Genomic DNA, 17,947 nt, shown 5'->3' with positions numbered 1-17,947 from the left:
CTCATAGAGCACCATTTTGAAACATGCCCATGCATGACGGTGCGTTCACGGCCCTATTGGTTACCTGAATGACACTAACTGTGTGCTGTAGCCCAATAATTCTGGTGCAGAAAGATGGGTCTATATGGTTCTGTGCTTACTACCACAAGGTGAATGAGGTCTTACAGTTTGATGCTTATCCCATGCCCCGAGTCGACAAGCTCCTGGACCGATTAGGCACTGCTCGCTTTTTCATGACACTGGATTTAACCAAGGGCTACTGGCAGATGTCCTTGTCTGCAGAGTCTAAGGAAAAAACCGGCTTCTCCGTACGGCTTTTTCCAATTCATCACACTTCCTTTCGGCTTGTTCAGAGCTCTCTCCAGCCCTTTTCCACTTTCCAGCTCTTCATAGACCGTGTGCTGTGTCTGCACGCTTTGTGTGTGATCATGTAATCGTCCACAGTGACACCTGTACAGAGCAATATGAGTGGCTGGGGTCAATGAGTCCCAGGTGGGACTCACAGCCAACCTCTAGAAGTGTGCAACTGGTCGAAGGGAGGTTCAGTATCTGGGATACCACTTGGGAGGTGGGCCAAATGCGCCCTTAGATAGATACGACGGCAGCCATCGTGTCCTGCCCATGTCCCAAGACCAAACAAGAACTGAGGTGGTTGTTGGGGCTGGCTTGTTATTACCGCAGGTTCTTCCCAAATTTCGTGGAATTGACCAGCTCCTTCACCGACCTCATCTGACAGGGAGCAACCTGGGCTTGGATAAGTGGAGGAAAACTAATGGATGGATGAATGTATTGTGTTTGACTTGATCTGTACAATTTATTATATATACAATGAACAAAATCATCATCCCCAATGTAAGCGGTGTATTAGTTTTCTTAGATCCCTCTGTGTGCCCTTCAAGGAAAAGGACCTGAACACATACAAGGTATCATACAAGGAAACCAGCCATCGAGGGAGCACAAGCACAGACAAACTGCAGGACCAGCACTAGTTGTATAAACATTTCTGTTTCTCCACCTAAAGCAGCTTCTACCTCTTCCCTTTCCTGAATATCGAGTTTACTTGATTCAGAAATGTCACCAAAGCTCTCCCCACAGTCCCCTCATATGATGGTGGACGGACTCTGACCTCTGTCCAGTCCTTGGTGCATAGAGCAGCTTTCAGGGAGGAGAAGCTTTGGAGGAGGTGGAGGTGGTCTTCAGAGTGTGAAAGAAAGAAAGAAAGATGAAGGAAAAGAAGAACAGAGGGGAAGAGGCCATTCATAACCTCGCTCCTTCTTACCTTTCTGACCTGTTAACCACCACTTGTTCTGCCCGTTCACTTCGTTCTTCTTCTTCTATCCAGCTTACTGTACCTTCCTTCCGCCTCACCACCATGGGAAGCAGAGCTTTCAGCTGCTCTGCTCCCAGGCTGTGGAACTCTCTGCCCCCTGAAATAAGAAATATTGGTTCTCTCCCCCAGTTTAAATCCCAACTCAAAACTCATCTGTTCAAATCTGCATATTCACTGTGAATCCACTGTTTGTTCATTTTATCTTGTGCTTGTATTTTATTGTTCTTATTCTGCCATTGTTTTACTAAGTGTTTTATCCTATTGTAAAGTGTCCTTGGGTGACTTGAAAGGCGCTCATAAATAAAATTTATTATTATTATTATTATTAAAAAGAAGAAAAATCTCCCGAGTCACCTGTTGAGAGGAAAAAGAAGAGAAAACAACCAAAAAAACAGAGCAACATAAAAGAAATAGCAGCAAAGCATTAATCTAGCTAAGTGTAAATAACAGTAAATATTAACTATTGAATGTTGTTGTGCAGCACGCAGGACCGATAGCGCACAATGTGCTTATACGCACTGCAGTGGTTTGTATCATATCTATCTAATAGACTCCAGTTTGTGCATGTAAATGGAGAGTCCTCTTCACACACTGAGGTTAATTATGGAGTTCCACAGGGTTCAGTGCTAGGACCAATTCTGTTTACATTATACATGCTTCCCTTAGGCAGTATCATTAGAAGACATAGCATACATTTTCACTGCTATGCAGATGACACCCAGCTCTATCTGTCCATGAAGCCAGATAACACACACCAATTAGTTAAACTGCAGGAATGTCTTAAAGACATAAAGACCTGGATGGCCGCTAACTTTCTGCTTCTTAATTCAGATCAAACTGAGGTTATTGTACTCGGCCCTGAAAATCTTAGAAATATGGTATCTAAGCAGATTCTTACTCTGGATGGCATTACCTTGGCCTCCAGTAACGCTGTGAGGAACCTTGGAGTCATTTTTGACCAGGACATGTCCTTCAACGCACATATTAAACAAATATGTAAGACTGCTTTCTTCCATTTGTGCAACATCTCTAAAGTTAGAAATATCCTGTCTCAGAGTGACGCTGAAAAACTAGTTCATGCATTTATTACTTCCAGGCTGGACGACTGTAATTCATTATTATCAGGAAGTCCTAAAAACTCCCTGAAAAGCCTTCAGCTAATCCAAAATGCTGCAGCAAGAGTCCTGACAGGGACTAGAAAGAGAGCAGATTTCTCCTGTTTTGGCTTCCTGTTAAATCCAGAATTCAAAATCCTGCTCCTCACATACAAGGTCTTAAATAATCAGGCCCCATCTTATCTTAATGACCTTGTAGTACCATATCACCCTATTAGAGCACTTCGCTCTCGCTCTGCAGGCCTACTTGTTGTTCCTAGAGTATTTAAAAGTAGAATGGGAGGCAGAGCCTTCAGCCTTTCTCACTCACTAGGTGTTAATAGACCTCTCTGCATTAATCACACTTTTTATTGCTTGCTCATAGGGGGTCATTGATTGTTGGGTTTTTCTCTGTATGTGTTATTGTAGGGTCGACCTTACAATATAAAGCACCTTGAGGCGACTGTTTGTGTGATTTGGCGCTGTATAAATAAAATTGTGAGATTTCATCAGAGATGTAAAAATTGCAGCTGATGTTACTGTGTCAAAGTTACCGAGGCTGGAACACAGAAACATTAAATAGATTTTTTCCTCACCTAATTTATTTATTTTTTCCAGCATAAAAACCTTTTAAAAATATGCTTTAGTTCAGATTTTAATCCAGAAATTCAGTAATGAACATATAAAGATCACCTGTGCAAAGATTTCTGTTTCTAAAGTGAAAAAGTAAAAAAATTATAGCACTTTTAATAAATGTTTAGGTGTTTCCAGCCCGGCCCAATTTTGGCACACATTGGACACCATATGTAAGTAGTAGGCGAGGGCTGGTTCTTTTAGGTTCAGCTAACAAGATGGTGTATCGGTCAGAATACAGGAAGGAGGACAAGAGGCTGTCACAGTCAGCTAGTTTATTGTCACCTCAATGCTCAGTGTTGCCAGCAGTTTGTAGTAACATATGTTGCCATTAGACTAAATATATGTCACACCAGCAGTGGTTCAATAATAATAATAATGGATTGGATTTATATAGCGCTTTTCTAGGCACCCAAAGCGCTTTACAATACCACTATTCATTCTCTCTCGCATTCACACACTGGTGGAGGCAGCTTCAACTAATATAAACTCAAACAATATCTAATACGATAAACCTACACATGCATGCATGCATATACATGTCCATGACATAATATATAATAACTCAAATTATGCAAATATTACATAACTTGGTTCAAACACACAGAGAACACCACATGAAAATGCGCTGCTACAACTCAGTAGAAAGTAATTCAAGCTGCAGCAAATCTCGAGATTGCAAATAAACATATTTAAGGTAAGTTAGTTTTCAAGTTGCTATACATCAATACAACCATTACATCCCAAATTGTAATAATATGTATGCATTAAGTCCGTAGTAACTACATAAATTGGAAAAAGGTGCAATAAACTAAATAAAAAAAAGAATTGAAAATCGTTTGTGAGTGAAAGAGACAGACATGTACAGACTGAACTGTTCAACAGTCAGTGTTTCTCTAACAGGACGACCCTCTTTACACTCAGCACAGACACACTGAGGCACCACTTTCTAACCAAAACCCAGGATAAAGAGTATCAGTGAATGTGGTGTTGAAGGTGTGGAGGTGGATCAGAGTGTCAGAGACTCTGTAGAAGGACAGAGTGCCAGCAGGACAGTCCACATACACTGCTGCTCTGTTAGAGACGGAGGAGGAGGAGGAGGAGGAGATGGATGCTCGATTGTTATTGTGACAGACAGCATCAGGACCATCTTTAATGCAGTCCAGACTCCAGGACTGATCGTTGTATCCAAAAACACAGTTGTACGTCTCTCCTTTCCTTCTGATTCTTCTGTAACTCACTGATATATCAACCAGTCCTCCCCATTCGACCTCCCAGTAACAGCGACCAGTCAGACCATTTGTGCACAGCAGCTGGGGACGAACATCGAATCTGTCTGGATGATCAGGATACGACTGAACCTCCTCCACATGTGTCACCTTCCTGTTGTTGTCAGACAGTTGGAGCTTTGTGTTCACTGTGTTTGTGTCGATTGTGAGTTGACAGGAATCTGATGGAGAGAACAAACACAATCCAGCTGCAGTTATTGATCCATCATCTGTTCATTGATTGAACAGATGATGGATCAGAGATGTGAATGTGTGCTGCTTTGTTTTCATGAATCCCTTTAAAAACACACTTACACTTCCTCAGACCTGGTGTCAACCATTGTTCTCCAGCAGGCTCCACCCTGAAAGGAGGAGGGGGGTCAGTGCAGCACAGTCAGCATGCACACATGGACATTACATGGCTCTCATACACAGACTGATAGTGTTAGGATGGAAAATGATTAAATAAAGCTGCTTTTGCTTGATGGTTTATACACATTCCTATTGTGCTCATACAAATGTGGCACTCCATGTAATAAGGGCCAAACGCATTAATTCAGCAATATTCTTAAATTGAATTATTAAGACTGACATGTAGAGCTTGCAAACATGCTTACACATCAATTGTGGAGTTAGAGTCACGGGGATATTTTTTCTGGGCTGAGAGAGTCCGAACACAATGTCCCAGATTTAGATAATCAATAGAAAATAAGAGCTAAGAATTGCTGGATAATATTAGTGCAACAAGGTTAGGCTACGGAGGTGTTTTTCCTTTTTTTCAGGAAAGGAGCAGATGGTAGGACAAGGTCAGACATGGACGGAGTGGAGAAGACCCGCAGGGGAGACGGCAGGAGCACCACATCGCGGTATAAAACTGTATTTCATGCTTACAGGGCCATCCTATTTGTGAAGCAGACCGCGTGTTCACATTGAGGTCCAGCACGCAATAACTTGCAACTTCAACTGCTGAAGCCAATAAAATCTTTCCAAAGATAGTCGTTCTCCTTCCTTAAGAAAGAAAAATGAACACAACAAAGTGGCGACCCTGACGGAGTTTTTCAACTGGTTTCGGTTCAGCTCACAGAAAGCCTTCAAAATAAAGGTAAGCAGAGCCTGTTGTTTATATCGAAATCTGGATACCAAAGTAGAGGACGTACGCCCTGACGGCACCATGAATTTTACTTTATGGCCAAATTCTTCCAGATCTTTGATATAAAGGCTGATTTGTTTTGGTATTGCCCAGTGCCTGGTCAGTGTCTTGCTCAATGGTCAGGTTGGGACTGCCAGTAAGAGTTATAAGACAAAAGGTACATCAGTCCAAAAATTGGAATAGACGGTCCATATTAGACAAAATTCTCAGCACATATAAATCAACAGGGATACAGAAAGGAGTTCCAGATGAATAAAAATTCATTCAAAGCCTTCTGTTGATCGCTTTCATTTCTTTTACCTTTTTTATTTACCTTTAACCTTTTGTATTGTTTATATTGTCTGTTTTGTTACTTAGTGTTCTTCTTGATGCATTTCTCAATCATCCAGGTAAGTAAATCTCCAAAAGTTGATTCTGTTCATCTGGACATAGCGTTTTGTGGGAGAAACGTTTCGTCATCATCCAGGTGACGTCTTCAGTCTCAGCTGACTGCAGGTTTCAACCTTATAAACAGTAAATTTGCATAATGACTGAAACCAGCCCACTGAAGGAACAATGGGCTGGGAGGTCAGTATCATAATTATGCAAATTCTCATCCCCATTGATCAACAACCACTGATTCAAGGGCCATTGATTAAATGGGCCTTGTCCATGAGTACCATTCACAGAGAGTTTGGATACTTAGCGTTCTGTTTATTTTTACCTTCATGTTCAGCTCTTTGTGACGGCCTGTCTACAAAAAGCGCTTAATAAGTACACGTTACTTACTTATAAATTGGCAAACCCAACAGTTAACGGGTTTGAGTCTATAGTACTTTGCATAACACCCAATAAGGATTTTAGCTGTATTAATTATGTTCATTACAATGTGCAGAAATGGGCTAACCTGACCAGGAATGCAATAGCTGGACTGTCAGAAAAGTTGATGTCAACGTCAGTTATGACAGTCCAGATCAGGATAGCTTTAGTTATGCTTTTGGCAAAAAATTGGACACATTGGGTGTGTCCAATACCTGGGTCGGCTTGTTGTATGTATATTTCAAATTATACAGCTCTGGACGGGTCAGTTACCAGGGCACCGGAAGGATTATGGAAACTGTCACATGAGATGAAAGAATTTTCTGGGATTGATGTTGTCAGATCTCATGTTTGAGGACTCTTATAAACAGATTGATAACAACGGCAGTAAAGGACGAACACGTGCCACCAAACTATCAGATGCCATTGCTGGTTGGGGTCGGGTGAGGAGGACTCAGGACTGAGTCGAGAGATAAGTTGGAGCCCCAGATGTTGAGAAGTAGAAGGGCTAAATATGTATTGCTCATTTGGTGCTTAGGCTTTTATTATCAAAAGAAACACTGAATCCTTTTAGAAGATAAAATGTCTGTTTGTTTGATGCGTCTGTCTGTAAGACCCAGTAACTACGTGAAGAAGGCCGACAGCTGATTTAGCACTGACTCGACCAGAAGACTGCTCTCCAGTTAAGGCTGAAAGGCTGAGTATCACACTGGATGGGAAGCTGTGGGATAGCAGGCTGAACGAAACACATGTTCCTTTGATTCACACGTAGAATATATGTGAAAGGGAGAGAATCAGAGAACTCTATCATTCCCTGAGGAAATTAAAATTCATCCTCCTCTATCAGACATTCTCTCCATACCTGAGAGTGTCCAGTCTCCAGTCTGGATCCTTAAGTCCAGCCGACAGCAGCTTCATTCCCGAGTCTCCTGGATGATTGTAACGCAGGTCCAGCTCTCTCAGATGGGAGGGGTTGCAGCTCAGAGCTGAGGCCAGAGACGTACAGCCTTCCTCTGTGATCAGACAGCCTGACAGACTGCAGACAGAACAACGTGTGAACACTTTTTTGTTGTTGCTGTGTTGTTGTTTTTTTCTTTTGTTTGAGCTTGAATGCCACGCACCCATTCCACGCATTCAGTTAATGTTAGCTTTATTTATAGCAGCAGCAATTGAGAACACATAATGAGATATAATTAGTTGGATTTTTTTGCCCATTGTTAATCAGCGGTGCCAGCTTTGTCTTTCACAGTGATAAGGCCATGAGGGTTCTGCACAGTATCTTTGCTGTTCCTAGGACTGCAATCTTCTGGACGCAGATCTCAGACGTCATTCCTGGGATCTGCTGGAACCACTCGCCCAGTTTGGAGGTCACTGCCCTCGCTGCTCCAGTTACCAAGAGAACCACTGTTTCCTTCACCCTCGACATCTTTTTGAGCTCATCTCACAGCCCGTCGTATTTTTCAGGTTTCTCATATTACTATCACTCAGCTACATCTATCACTATGGCTGTCTTCATCTGCTTTTTCTATCGCCTCCTTTAGCCAACTGATGATCTCACCAGTGGGGAAGGGCATAGGTATTGATTGTCCAGATCTTGTTCTTCCCATTCGGCTGACTGCTCAGAACTTGTGGTTGCAGCTTTCCTGGAAGCCACATTTGCCTGTGGGATTCCCAGGTACTTGTAACTATTCTCAATGTCTCAAGGTCTTTTTGCATTTCCTGCAGTTTTTCCTTAATCTATCATTCATAGCAATGAAAGGGAATTAGTATATCACAAGCACAAAATAGCCCTAAATTCTCTAAATGGACGGTGAATGAATTCACTTTTTAAACATGCAAAAATATGAAATATGAAAAAAGTCTACAGTACCCAGAGTCTAACACTATGCAAAAGGTTAAACAAAAATAATTTGACAATTATATGATTGGTAGGTGTTTAAATATTAATACAATTTAATGTTTTATGGCTGATTCCTGACCTGAGAAATTCCAGTTTACAATGTGGATTTTTCAGTCCTGCAGAGAAAAGCCTCACTCCTGAATCCCACAGGTCATTGTTACTCAGGTCCAGCTCTCGGAGACTAGAGGACTGGAAGTTGAGAGCAGACAGAACTTCACAGCTTCTCCCTGAAAGGTTACAGCCACTCAATCTGAAAAGCAAGATTTGTGATAAGATTAAATTACTGTAAATGCTGAACCTAGACAACCCAATTCATGGTTAAGAAAAGAATCTAAAATTTGAGTTAAAACAAATTTAATAAAACATTTTAAATTTTCTTGGTGAAAACACAAATCAACCTCTGTCTAAATATACCTGTTGGCATAAACAGAAGGCACTATTGGTCACTTTCTTGGCCCAAACAAATCTCTTCTAAGGGACACTTAAGTGTTGCACCTCCACCAGATGCTTTTGGTCAGTAAGCTTCTGGTATGATCACACTTGTTGGAAAGTTCATAGCAGAAATGAAAAAGGAGATAACAGACTACACTGAAGGCGAGTTATAAACTGAGCTATGATTAGCTAACTAAAGTATGTGTAATTGATATAAAGAACAAAACTCCTGTCCTTGAAGACAACATTGTGAGTGAAAAACACGAGGCTAGCAAATCTCGGAGACGAGGCCGAAGGATCAGATCTAGAATGCATGCAGAAAGTATTCACAGCAGTTCAGTTTTCTCCAAGTTGTCATGTTAGAGCCTCATTCCAAAATGAATCACACCAATCATGCCTTGCTGGCTTAAAAGGCTGTGCTGTTAGTCATTAGATTGTTGTTGTTGGTATGTGTTGGGCTGTTAAATAAAGCAGCATGCTGAAAAGCATGAAACTGTGGTTGGGTCTGCTGTGTGATGTTTACAGTGGCGCCAAAACCCAGGAGGGGGCGTGGCAGACCCAAGACCGGGCCAGCCAGGGAAGGAGCTGGCCCAAAAAGTGGCCGAGCTGGCAGGCAGCGGTGTCTCGCCACCCGTGGGAAGAACTAGAAAACTGATCCGATTCCCGGATGCAGCGAATCATGAGTCTAGCAGCTCAGATTAGTTCCTGGCCGCCACCCCCGCCACCCCCACCTATGACCCTCAACTGCACAGCGCCTGTTCTGGCCTCCAGGGTGAAACCAGCCAGGATGCAGCCTGTCAGCGCACCCATCACCCACTCCTTGGGTGGGAGCGGCTGTTGGCCGGCAGGGGCCTGCACCCGTCATGGTCCCGGAGGAGGGCCGCAGAGCGACAGGTGTGTCTTCACGGACCGGCCAGAGGCAGCGCGAGGGGCCTCTCCAGCCAGAGGTGGAGGTCGAGGAGGGGCTGCGAAGGGCATCTAAAGCAGGTGGTGGAGGTCGAAGCGTGCAAGGGTCGTGCTACTCCTGAGGTCACCGTGCTGGCCGGTCTAGCGGTGTCCTGAGGTCAGCACGCCAAGTGGTCCTGCATGCCGGCCACCTGCCAAGCCACGTGGGAGCCTCTGCTTACATCTGCAATCGCCACATGGGTGGCCCCCGTCACCAGCGCCACGGATACGTGGGTAGCCACCTGAACTCACACTTCCCTATCGCTGAGCCGCTGTAGGGGAGATGGACTCACCTGTACGGCATATGCAATCCCGGCTCACGCTGCAAGCTGTGGAGCTGCAGCTGACTGTGTGTGTACAGCAACCGGGAAAAAGTGTTAAATACAGCAGGATGCAAACTGTGAAACTGTGGTTGGTTCTGCCGTGTGCTGTTTACAACCCATAGTGACAAAGTAAAAAAAAAAAGTCTGCTTGAAAAATTTTCAGAAACTTATTTAAAATGAAACAACCAAAAAATAAATAAATAAAACGTATAAGCAAGTATAAGCAAGTATTCACAACCATGCCACTCAAAATTAAGCTCAGGTGTATCCCGTTTCCACTGATCATTTGTTAGATATTTCTACAAGTTGAATAGAGTCCACCAGTTGACTGGCTGTGATTTTTAAAGGCACAGGCTTGTTTATATACGGTCCCATTTTTGAGAGAGCATTTCAGAGCAAATAGAGAGGTGACCAAAGATCTGATGTGAACTCTTTGGCCAGAATGCCAAATGTCGTGTCTAAAGGAAACCAGCTAAAGGTCATCACCTGGCCAATACCATCTCTACAGGTGAACAAGTGGTGGCATCAGGATGCTGTGGGGAAGGTTTATGGCAGCAGGAACCAGGAGACTAGTCAGGGAAAGATGAATGCAGCAATTTAAAGACATGTCTTTGATAATCGAGAGGCTCGAGAGGACCTTTGACAGCTGAATTATTTTGAATATTTCACAAATTCAAAAAGGAATGACCACATATTTACTTACAGAGCTCTGTTGGAGGCTTTGACCACTGGTAGCAGTCTCAGAAGAGCCTCCTCTGAAGCAGAGTATTTATTCAGGTCAAACACATCCAGATCTTTTTCTGATGACAGTAAGATGAAGACCAGAGCTGACCACTGAGCAGGAGACAGTTTATCTGTGGAGAGACTTCCTGAACTCAAGGACTGCTGGATCTCCTCCACTAGAGAACGATCATTTAATTCATTCAGACAGTGGAACAGATTGATGCTTTTCTCTGCAGACAGATTCTCACTTAGCGTCTTCTTGATGTACTGGATCATTTCCTGATTGGTCTGTGAGCTACTTCCTGTCTGTGTCAGCAGGCCTCGTAGGAGGGTCTGATTGGTCTGCAGTGAAAGACCCAGGAGGAAGCGGAGGAACAAGTCCAGATGTCCATTTGGACTCTGTAAGGCCTTGTTCACAGCAGTTTGGTAGAAGTTTTTCTCTGGAGATTCTCTTGTGTCAGAGTTCTTGGAGGTTGTTTGTTGTTCTTCCAGCAGATTGAGTCCAGAGTTGATGAAGGTCAGATGGACATGAAGAGCAGCCAGAAACTCCTGAACACTCAGATGGATGAAGCAGAACACCTTGTCCTGGTACAGTCCTCTCTCCTCTTTAAAGATCTGTGTGAACACTCCTGAGTACACTGAGGCTGCTCTGATATCGATGCCACACTCTGTCAGGTCTGATTCATAGAAGATCAGGTTTCCTTTCTGCAGCTGATCAAAAGCCAGTTTTCCCAGAGACTCCATCATCTTCCTGCTCTCTGGACTCCAGTGTGGATCTGTCTCAGCTCCTCCATCATACTTGACCTTCTTCACTTTGGCCTGAACCACCAGGAAGCGGATGTACATCTCAGTCAGGGTGTTGGGCAGCTCTCCTCCCTCTCTGGTTTCCAGCACATTCTCCAGAACTGTAGCAGTGATCCAGCAGAAGACTGGGATGTGGCACATGATGTGGAGGCTTCGTGAAGTCTTGATGTGGGAGATGATCCTGCTGGACTGCTTCTTATCTCCAATTCTCTTCCTGAAGTACTTATTCTTCTGTGGGTCAGTGAACCCTCTGACCTCTGTCACCATGTCAACAAACCCAGGAGGGATCTGATTGGCTGCTGCAGGTCGTGTGGTTATCCAGAGGCGAGCAGAGGGAAGCAGTTTCCCCCTGATGAGGTTTATCAGCAGCACATCCACTGAGGTGGACTCTGTAACATCAGTTAGGATTGTAGTTTTGTGGAAGTCCAGAGGAAGGCGACACTCATCCAGACCATCAAAGATGAACACAACCTGGAAGTCTTCAAAGCTGCAGATTCCTGCTTCTTTGGTTTCAGTAAAGAAGTGATGAACAAGTCCCACCAAGCTGAACTTCTCCTCTTTCAGCACATTCAGCTCTCTGAAAGTGAATGGAAACATGAACTGGAAGTCCTGGTTGGCTTTGTCTTCAGCCCAGTCCAGGGTGAACTTCTGTGTCAGGACAGTTTTCCCAATGCCAGCCACTCCCTTTGTCAGCACAGTTCTGATTGGCTCATCTCTTCCAGGTGGGAGTTTAAAGATGTCTTCTTGTCTGATGGTTGTTTCTGGTCTGTCTGGTTTCCTGGATGCTGTTTCCATCTGTCTGACCTCATGTTCATCATTAACCTCTGCAGTCCCTCCCTCTGTGATGTGGAGCTCTGTGTAGATCTGATTCAGAAGGGTCGGGTTTCCTGCTTTAGCGATGCCCTCAAACACATGCTGGAACTTCTTCTTCAGTGCAGACTTGAAATGATGTTGAAAACCTTCAGTGGGAATTTCTAAAAAACAAATTAATTAAATCTCAGTCAAGAATTTATTAAGTACACATGCATGTTGTCCATCTGCAAGATATTAGTTAATTTAGCATTCATTAACCAGCTCTAATCTTTATCTGTTTCTTACTGCGCAGCAGACGGTCAGCCAGCTCCTCCTCATTCAGTCTCCTCAAGAAGTCCACTGTGATCTTCACAAATGCCTCTCTGCTTCTGCTCTTCTCATCATCCTCCCTCTGACTCTCTAAGCATTCTGGGTAATCTGGACTCAGAAGCTTCAGGATCTTCTTCAGCTCGTTCTTCACAAACGTGATGATGTTGTCCTCCAGCAGCTGGAACAGAATACTTTATGAATGAGCCAATCAGACTGAAATCATCAGATCCATTTTGGACACACTGACACCCCGCTGGTCTACAAAGAGCAGCATGGAGATGACTGTGAACAGAATAGATGTAGAAGTAGTTGTTGTACATGTACAGACCATAAATATGGAGTCCAGCTGTGTTTGATGGGCAGTCTGACCACGTTGAACCTCTGAGCTCTCCTGGTCCACTCTGTGGAGGAATTATCATCAATTCAGCCAGTGATATTTTGACAAAGACATTTATTTAGATGACTGCTCTTAGTCGTATATGGCTATGATTTCAGCTGATCGTACTAAAAATCAACAGCTCAGCTTAGTTTCTTTTTACTTTAAGTTTCCCAACTAAAAGCCAACATCAGCTGCTAACAAATTCTCTTTGGATGACAGTTGTAAAGAAAACATAATGAAATAGTTAAATAACAATCAATCGTCTAAGATATGATTAATTCCTCTCTCAGCTCAACGACCATCCGGTCGTTAAGTCTGATGTCACTAGCCGTGTCTGGGTCTAAACTCCGCTGCAGGTCCATATATCAAACGATCACTATGGCATTACTGAGAGTTGAAAAACTGTCTAAAGTCTTTCATCTTTAATAAAATGATCAGCGTTCTGCTCTACCAGGTGTAACAATTGAGTTTAACATCCAGGCATCCATGAAAACGGAATTTATGACATTTAACGGAGTTAGAAGTTAGCAGGAAGTTAGCTCGCTAGCTTCTATCTAAATACAATATAGCATTTCCTGACTGCGGGGTTTTGGAAACAAATTCAAACGTACAGCTCTGTTATCACTTCCAGCATAAATGAAGACAGAAAACTAAACAGCAGTGACGTTTGTAGGGTTACTGAAGTTGGGCTAGCTGCTATTTAATGATGTGCTACGTGACTGCTAGCGACACAGCTATGTTAGCATAATATAAACAAGCTAACTTTTTTTCCACTCAATAAAAGTTAACGTGAGTGTTCTCGGTGGTCAGGAACAAATGTAATCGCATGGCAGGATGCTGTAAAAGGACCAAACTTCAGCCAGAAGAACAACTGAGATAATCCATCCACAATACGAGGTTAGTCATTCATATACTGCTGCATGGGCTGGGCTGTAGTTACATCCTAAGGTTTTAAAAACTGAGCTTAAATAAATGATTAGCGGTAATAAAAGCCGAGGGAGGTCAACAGTGATCACTGACTGTTTTAGGAGCTTTTTGAGATCAAATAGAAGAAAATACAAAACATTAAACATGTTAACAACACAAAAGCCATATTAAACGCAGACTACTTTAGACCCGGAAGTAGGATTCATCACGTCATCACTTAACGACCGGATACTTGAAGTAGATAATTATGTCTCTCAAACTTCACCATTTTTTGGATCATCGTGTTGGACACGAGTACAGAGCTGCTAACTGTCTCTGACTCATCTGTGTCCTGGTAAACAACCACATTCATATCCAAGAGGTTGAAATCTCACAGTTTTGTCATAAACAAACCACAGAGAGGTTCCTGTATTAACGTTAACAATATGGTTTGGATCAGACGATGGGATGAATCGTTCAAACCCTGAGTCAGGATGCTCAGGTGTCATTTGGTAGCAGAACGTTTGTGCTATACAGAACCAGTATGTGCAATGGTTTGGGCCTCCTGCTTTATTTCGTTTTAAAATGGGTCAGTCAGTTACAGTGTTGGAAGGTTTCTTGTAATTAAAACAATAAACTTTGTTTTTAAATGAATGAGATGCTCTATAGTTTTTAGTTTCTCAATGTTTTGTCGATATATCCGTGAGATCTTCAACTAACACCTCCAGCAGACCTTCAAGAGAGGTTCGTTCTGAGTTCCTGAAGACTCTGGACGTTCTAGCGCTGTGTTGGTTGACTCATCTCTACAATGTTGCGTGGTTATCAGGGGCAGTGTCTCTAGATTGACAGACTGTGGTGGTTCCCATCTTTAAGAAGGAGGACCAGTAAGTTGCACTCTTTCCCAGTGGGTGATGGACTCTGTCAGGGCTGCCCTTTGTCACCGGTTCTGTTCAGAATTGCCACGAGGCTTTCACTTGGGTGGTCTCAGAATATCCTCTCTGGTTTTCACAGATGATGTGGTTCTGTTGGCTTCATCGAGTGATGGCCTTCAGCCCACACTGGAATGATTTGCAGCTGAATGTCAGACCTACTAACCCTAACCTGGCAGAGCTCTACTCTTAAAAACGAAACAAAAACACAGAAAAATCTTAATATTCATAAGATGAAAAACACTGCATAGGTGGCACCAACCTGCTTACTTAGTGTTTTTAACAGAAAACAAATGGAAATGTACAGAGTCCACCAGATCTACCCAGTCCTCTTACTCCCACCACAAACCTTACACAAACAGATAAACGAGGAGGTATAACAACATTCAACAACACCAAGCAGTTAAATCAGCTCTCAAAGAGTTGATGTTACTAGCCGCTCACCTCTCTGCAGCAGACACCTGCTGGACTTTAAAATTAATGAGCTGACGTCTAGACCAGTCACTCTTGAAGGACACACAGCTGGGTCCAGCTTCAAGTCCAGCTGGACTCCCATGGGTCCTGTTAGGGAGGAAACATTTTTTTTAATTTGCAGCTACAGAAGCTGATGAAGATTAGGATACCTTCATCGTCCTAAAGACAAACTGGATTGCAGGCTGAGCATGAGCAGAAGGAAACTCCAAACTAGTGTTGGCAGTGGGCATGCTGGTTTTGGTCAGTTTAGCCACGAGGCTAAAGTCAAACTACCCACTGCCAGCATTTGTTTCTATAACAGTTCAGGATCCAGATGTCTGATGTCTAAATTTCCACAACTTCTTAAAATAAATAGTTAAAAACAGCCAATTCTGTCAAAATGTGGCTTCAAACCAGATAAAAATGACAGTTACAGCTGAGCCTGTGTGTCCTTTGAGACATTTTAGATCATTTTAAAAACCACGAAGCAAAAAGATCATCATCACTTACATCAGACAACAAACTGACAACACAGAGTTCATGTTACTAACAGCTCACCTCTCTGCAGCAGACACAGGCAGGTCTTCTATGGGAGGGCTTTTAGACTTGTCACGCTCTCTGGGTGGAGGTCCAGGTGGGTTCCTGTGAATAATGATGGAGCAGAGATGTGAGTGCTGAGCTGTGACATGGAGTCATGGACAGTTAGAGATGGTCATCTCACCTCTGAGCTTTGGTCTGGCTCTCTCTGGCTCTTTTAGAGGGAGGGGCTCCCTCCTCTCTGTCCTCACACTGATCCATGCTGCTCAATCCAAATCAGCTCACACACACTTTCTACCTTCACCTGCAGAGGAAACACAATCATTCATGTGCACATCAGCTGAGAGCTGCAGAGGTCGTGTCTGATGTGTTGATCTGCTCCATCTGAGTGCAGATAATACGAGGTATCTGCTGTAGTTGTAGGACTGACCATCACATATCAATAAGGGATCAATAATAACAGCAACAAGCAGCGTTATTCTTAGAGACTGTACAGACTTCTACAACATTATGTTATAAATTATAAAATAAATAAATGTTCATATCAAATAAATGTACTTATGACAGTATCATGTTAATGAGAGGAAAAATAACGTTCACATTACAGAAATAAACTGAATGTTGTTCTTGTGCAGAGCGTTCACTGCACTGTGTTTCCTGTTTCCTTTCATTTGATAAAAACTGTAAATGTTCAGAGACAGACGATCAAACTGAGTCGGAGTTGCACTGGCACGTATGGAAAGAATAAAGTACACAATCGTTTACAGCAGCACGATACGGTCTCTCAATCACACCACCACACAGTACTGACCCACACATATAGTTCTTACACACACACTGGACATTCTGGACATTGTTTTCACTTCATCACTTAAATCACTTTAAGCATATTTGCACTGCAGAAGACATAATGTGGATTGCACAACACTGGACATTATATTCTTCATTTCCAGTTAATATTTGTACAGCTGCTGTTATTGTGTATATATTTATTTATATTTCTTCATACATTCTTATATAGTTCTATATTGTGTATTGTGTATTTTGTTGTACAGTTATTTTATTTTCAACTTTAATTTATATATTTTATCTTATTCTTTCCCAGTTAAATTTACCCTTCATTCTAATTTGTGTTGTACAGTTATTTCCTTTTTAACCTTAATTTATATTTTATTCCTTCCTAGTAAAATTTACCCTTTTTAATTTTTCATATTTATTTCCCTTTTTAATTTTTCATATTTATTTCCCTTTTTAATTTTTCATATTTATTTCCTATCTTATTCATAGCCTTTTCCTTTTTTGTTTTCTTTAGGTCACGAGCAGTTGTCCAAGCATTTCACTGCATATCGTACTGTGTATGACTGTGTACGTGACAAATAAAATTTGAATTTGAATTTTGAATTTTTGTTTGCAGCTGCACATCTATCACATCAAGAAAGTTCTGACAGCAAAAACTGACCAAAGGCTGAAAACACTGTGATCTGTGAGGAGCAACAACCTTTAGAACACAGGAACCCATCAGCAACTCAGAAGCACGTACAAAACACAGCAGAAGTGCTCCAGGATGCTAGGGGGCAGTGTTGAGCTTTTGTTACCTCGTGGCTACACAAGCCAGCAAGTACCAACAACCAGATTTGGTGTGTGGTAGTAACAGGTAAATTAACTTTTTTTTTAAACTTATTTGAATATATATGGGTGCTTGTGTATAAATACACAAACAATACACACATGCTTTCATGCTTTCAATTGTGTAATTTAAGTGATCTAGTAGCTCTGCTTTGGAAGTTCAGTTCATGCTAGAAATGTGTTTTGCAGTTTGAACGTGTTTTGTCTCTAGGGGCCACCGCATATATTTATATATAAACATATATAAATACAACCGACTTCTTTTTTTTTTTTACATTATAATTCCTTTTGTGCATAATTTTATATTATTGTTAATAATAAATTAATTAAAGCAACAAAACAACCTGAAGAGCCGGCTCTCTAAAAAGAGTCGGAAATCCCATCATCTGCAACTGAAAATAGTTGTGGATGATTACTATACCTTTCTAATGTGACGTTGTTGTCCCTGGCTCTCTCTCTCTCTCCCTCCCGCTCTGTTCCTGTGGTACTGACTGTAACTACCGCCCCTCCCCCCTCTGCCCAGCGCAAAGCACAACACCGGCTCCCGTCGTTCACGTCAAAGATCCGGCTCTGACACATTTCGTTCGCAACCGAC

The 17,947-nt window shown here is 42.4% G+C and overlaps 1 protein-coding gene across 2 annotated transcripts in view; it reads right to left on the bottom strand.

Annotated features, from left to right (window-relative positions):
• Positions 1-3,977: 3,977 nt before the first annotated feature.
• LOC146631304 (NLR family CARD domain-containing protein 3-like) overlaps positions 3,978-17,947 on the bottom strand; it is a 54,167-nt gene continuing 40,197 nt past the window's right edge. Inside the window, exons 2-11 of one of the 2 annotated variants that reach the window (XM_085355252.1) lie at positions 15,911-16,030; positions 15,748-15,831; positions 15,181-15,297; positions 12,851-12,923; positions 12,499-12,700; positions 10,577-12,374; positions 8,253-8,423; positions 7,136-7,309; positions 4,641-4,687; positions 3,978-4,507 (exon numbers count right to left, since the gene is read on the bottom strand). In XM_085355252.1, the coding sequence (XP_085211378.1) occupies positions 3,978-4,507; positions 4,641-4,687; positions 7,136-7,309; positions 8,253-8,423; positions 10,577-12,374; positions 12,499-12,700; positions 12,851-12,923; positions 15,181-15,297; positions 15,748-15,831; positions 15,911-15,987 (3,273 nt within the window). In that variant the 5' untranslated portion in view covers positions 15,988-16,030. Of the gene's footprint in view, positions 4,508-4,640; positions 4,688-7,116; positions 7,310-8,252; positions 8,424-10,576; positions 12,375-12,498; positions 12,701-12,850; positions 12,924-15,180; positions 15,298-15,747; positions 15,832-15,910; positions 16,031-17,947 lie in introns of those variants that run through there. The other variant, XM_085355253.1, reaches the window with a different exon arrangement.

This window comes from Diplotaxodon limnothrissa, linkage group LG6 (genome assembly GCF_057381915.1).
Source record: "Diplotaxodon limnothrissa isolate DT_005_m linkage group LG6, D_limnothrissa_male_GT1.1, whole genome shotgun sequence".
In the NCBI taxonomy this organism is placed as follows: domain Eukaryota; kingdom Metazoa; phylum Chordata; class Actinopteri; order Cichliformes; family Cichlidae; genus Diplotaxodon; species Diplotaxodon limnothrissa.
Note: the sequence above shows the minus strand (reverse complement) of the source record. Positions and strands in the feature narration are given on the sequence as shown.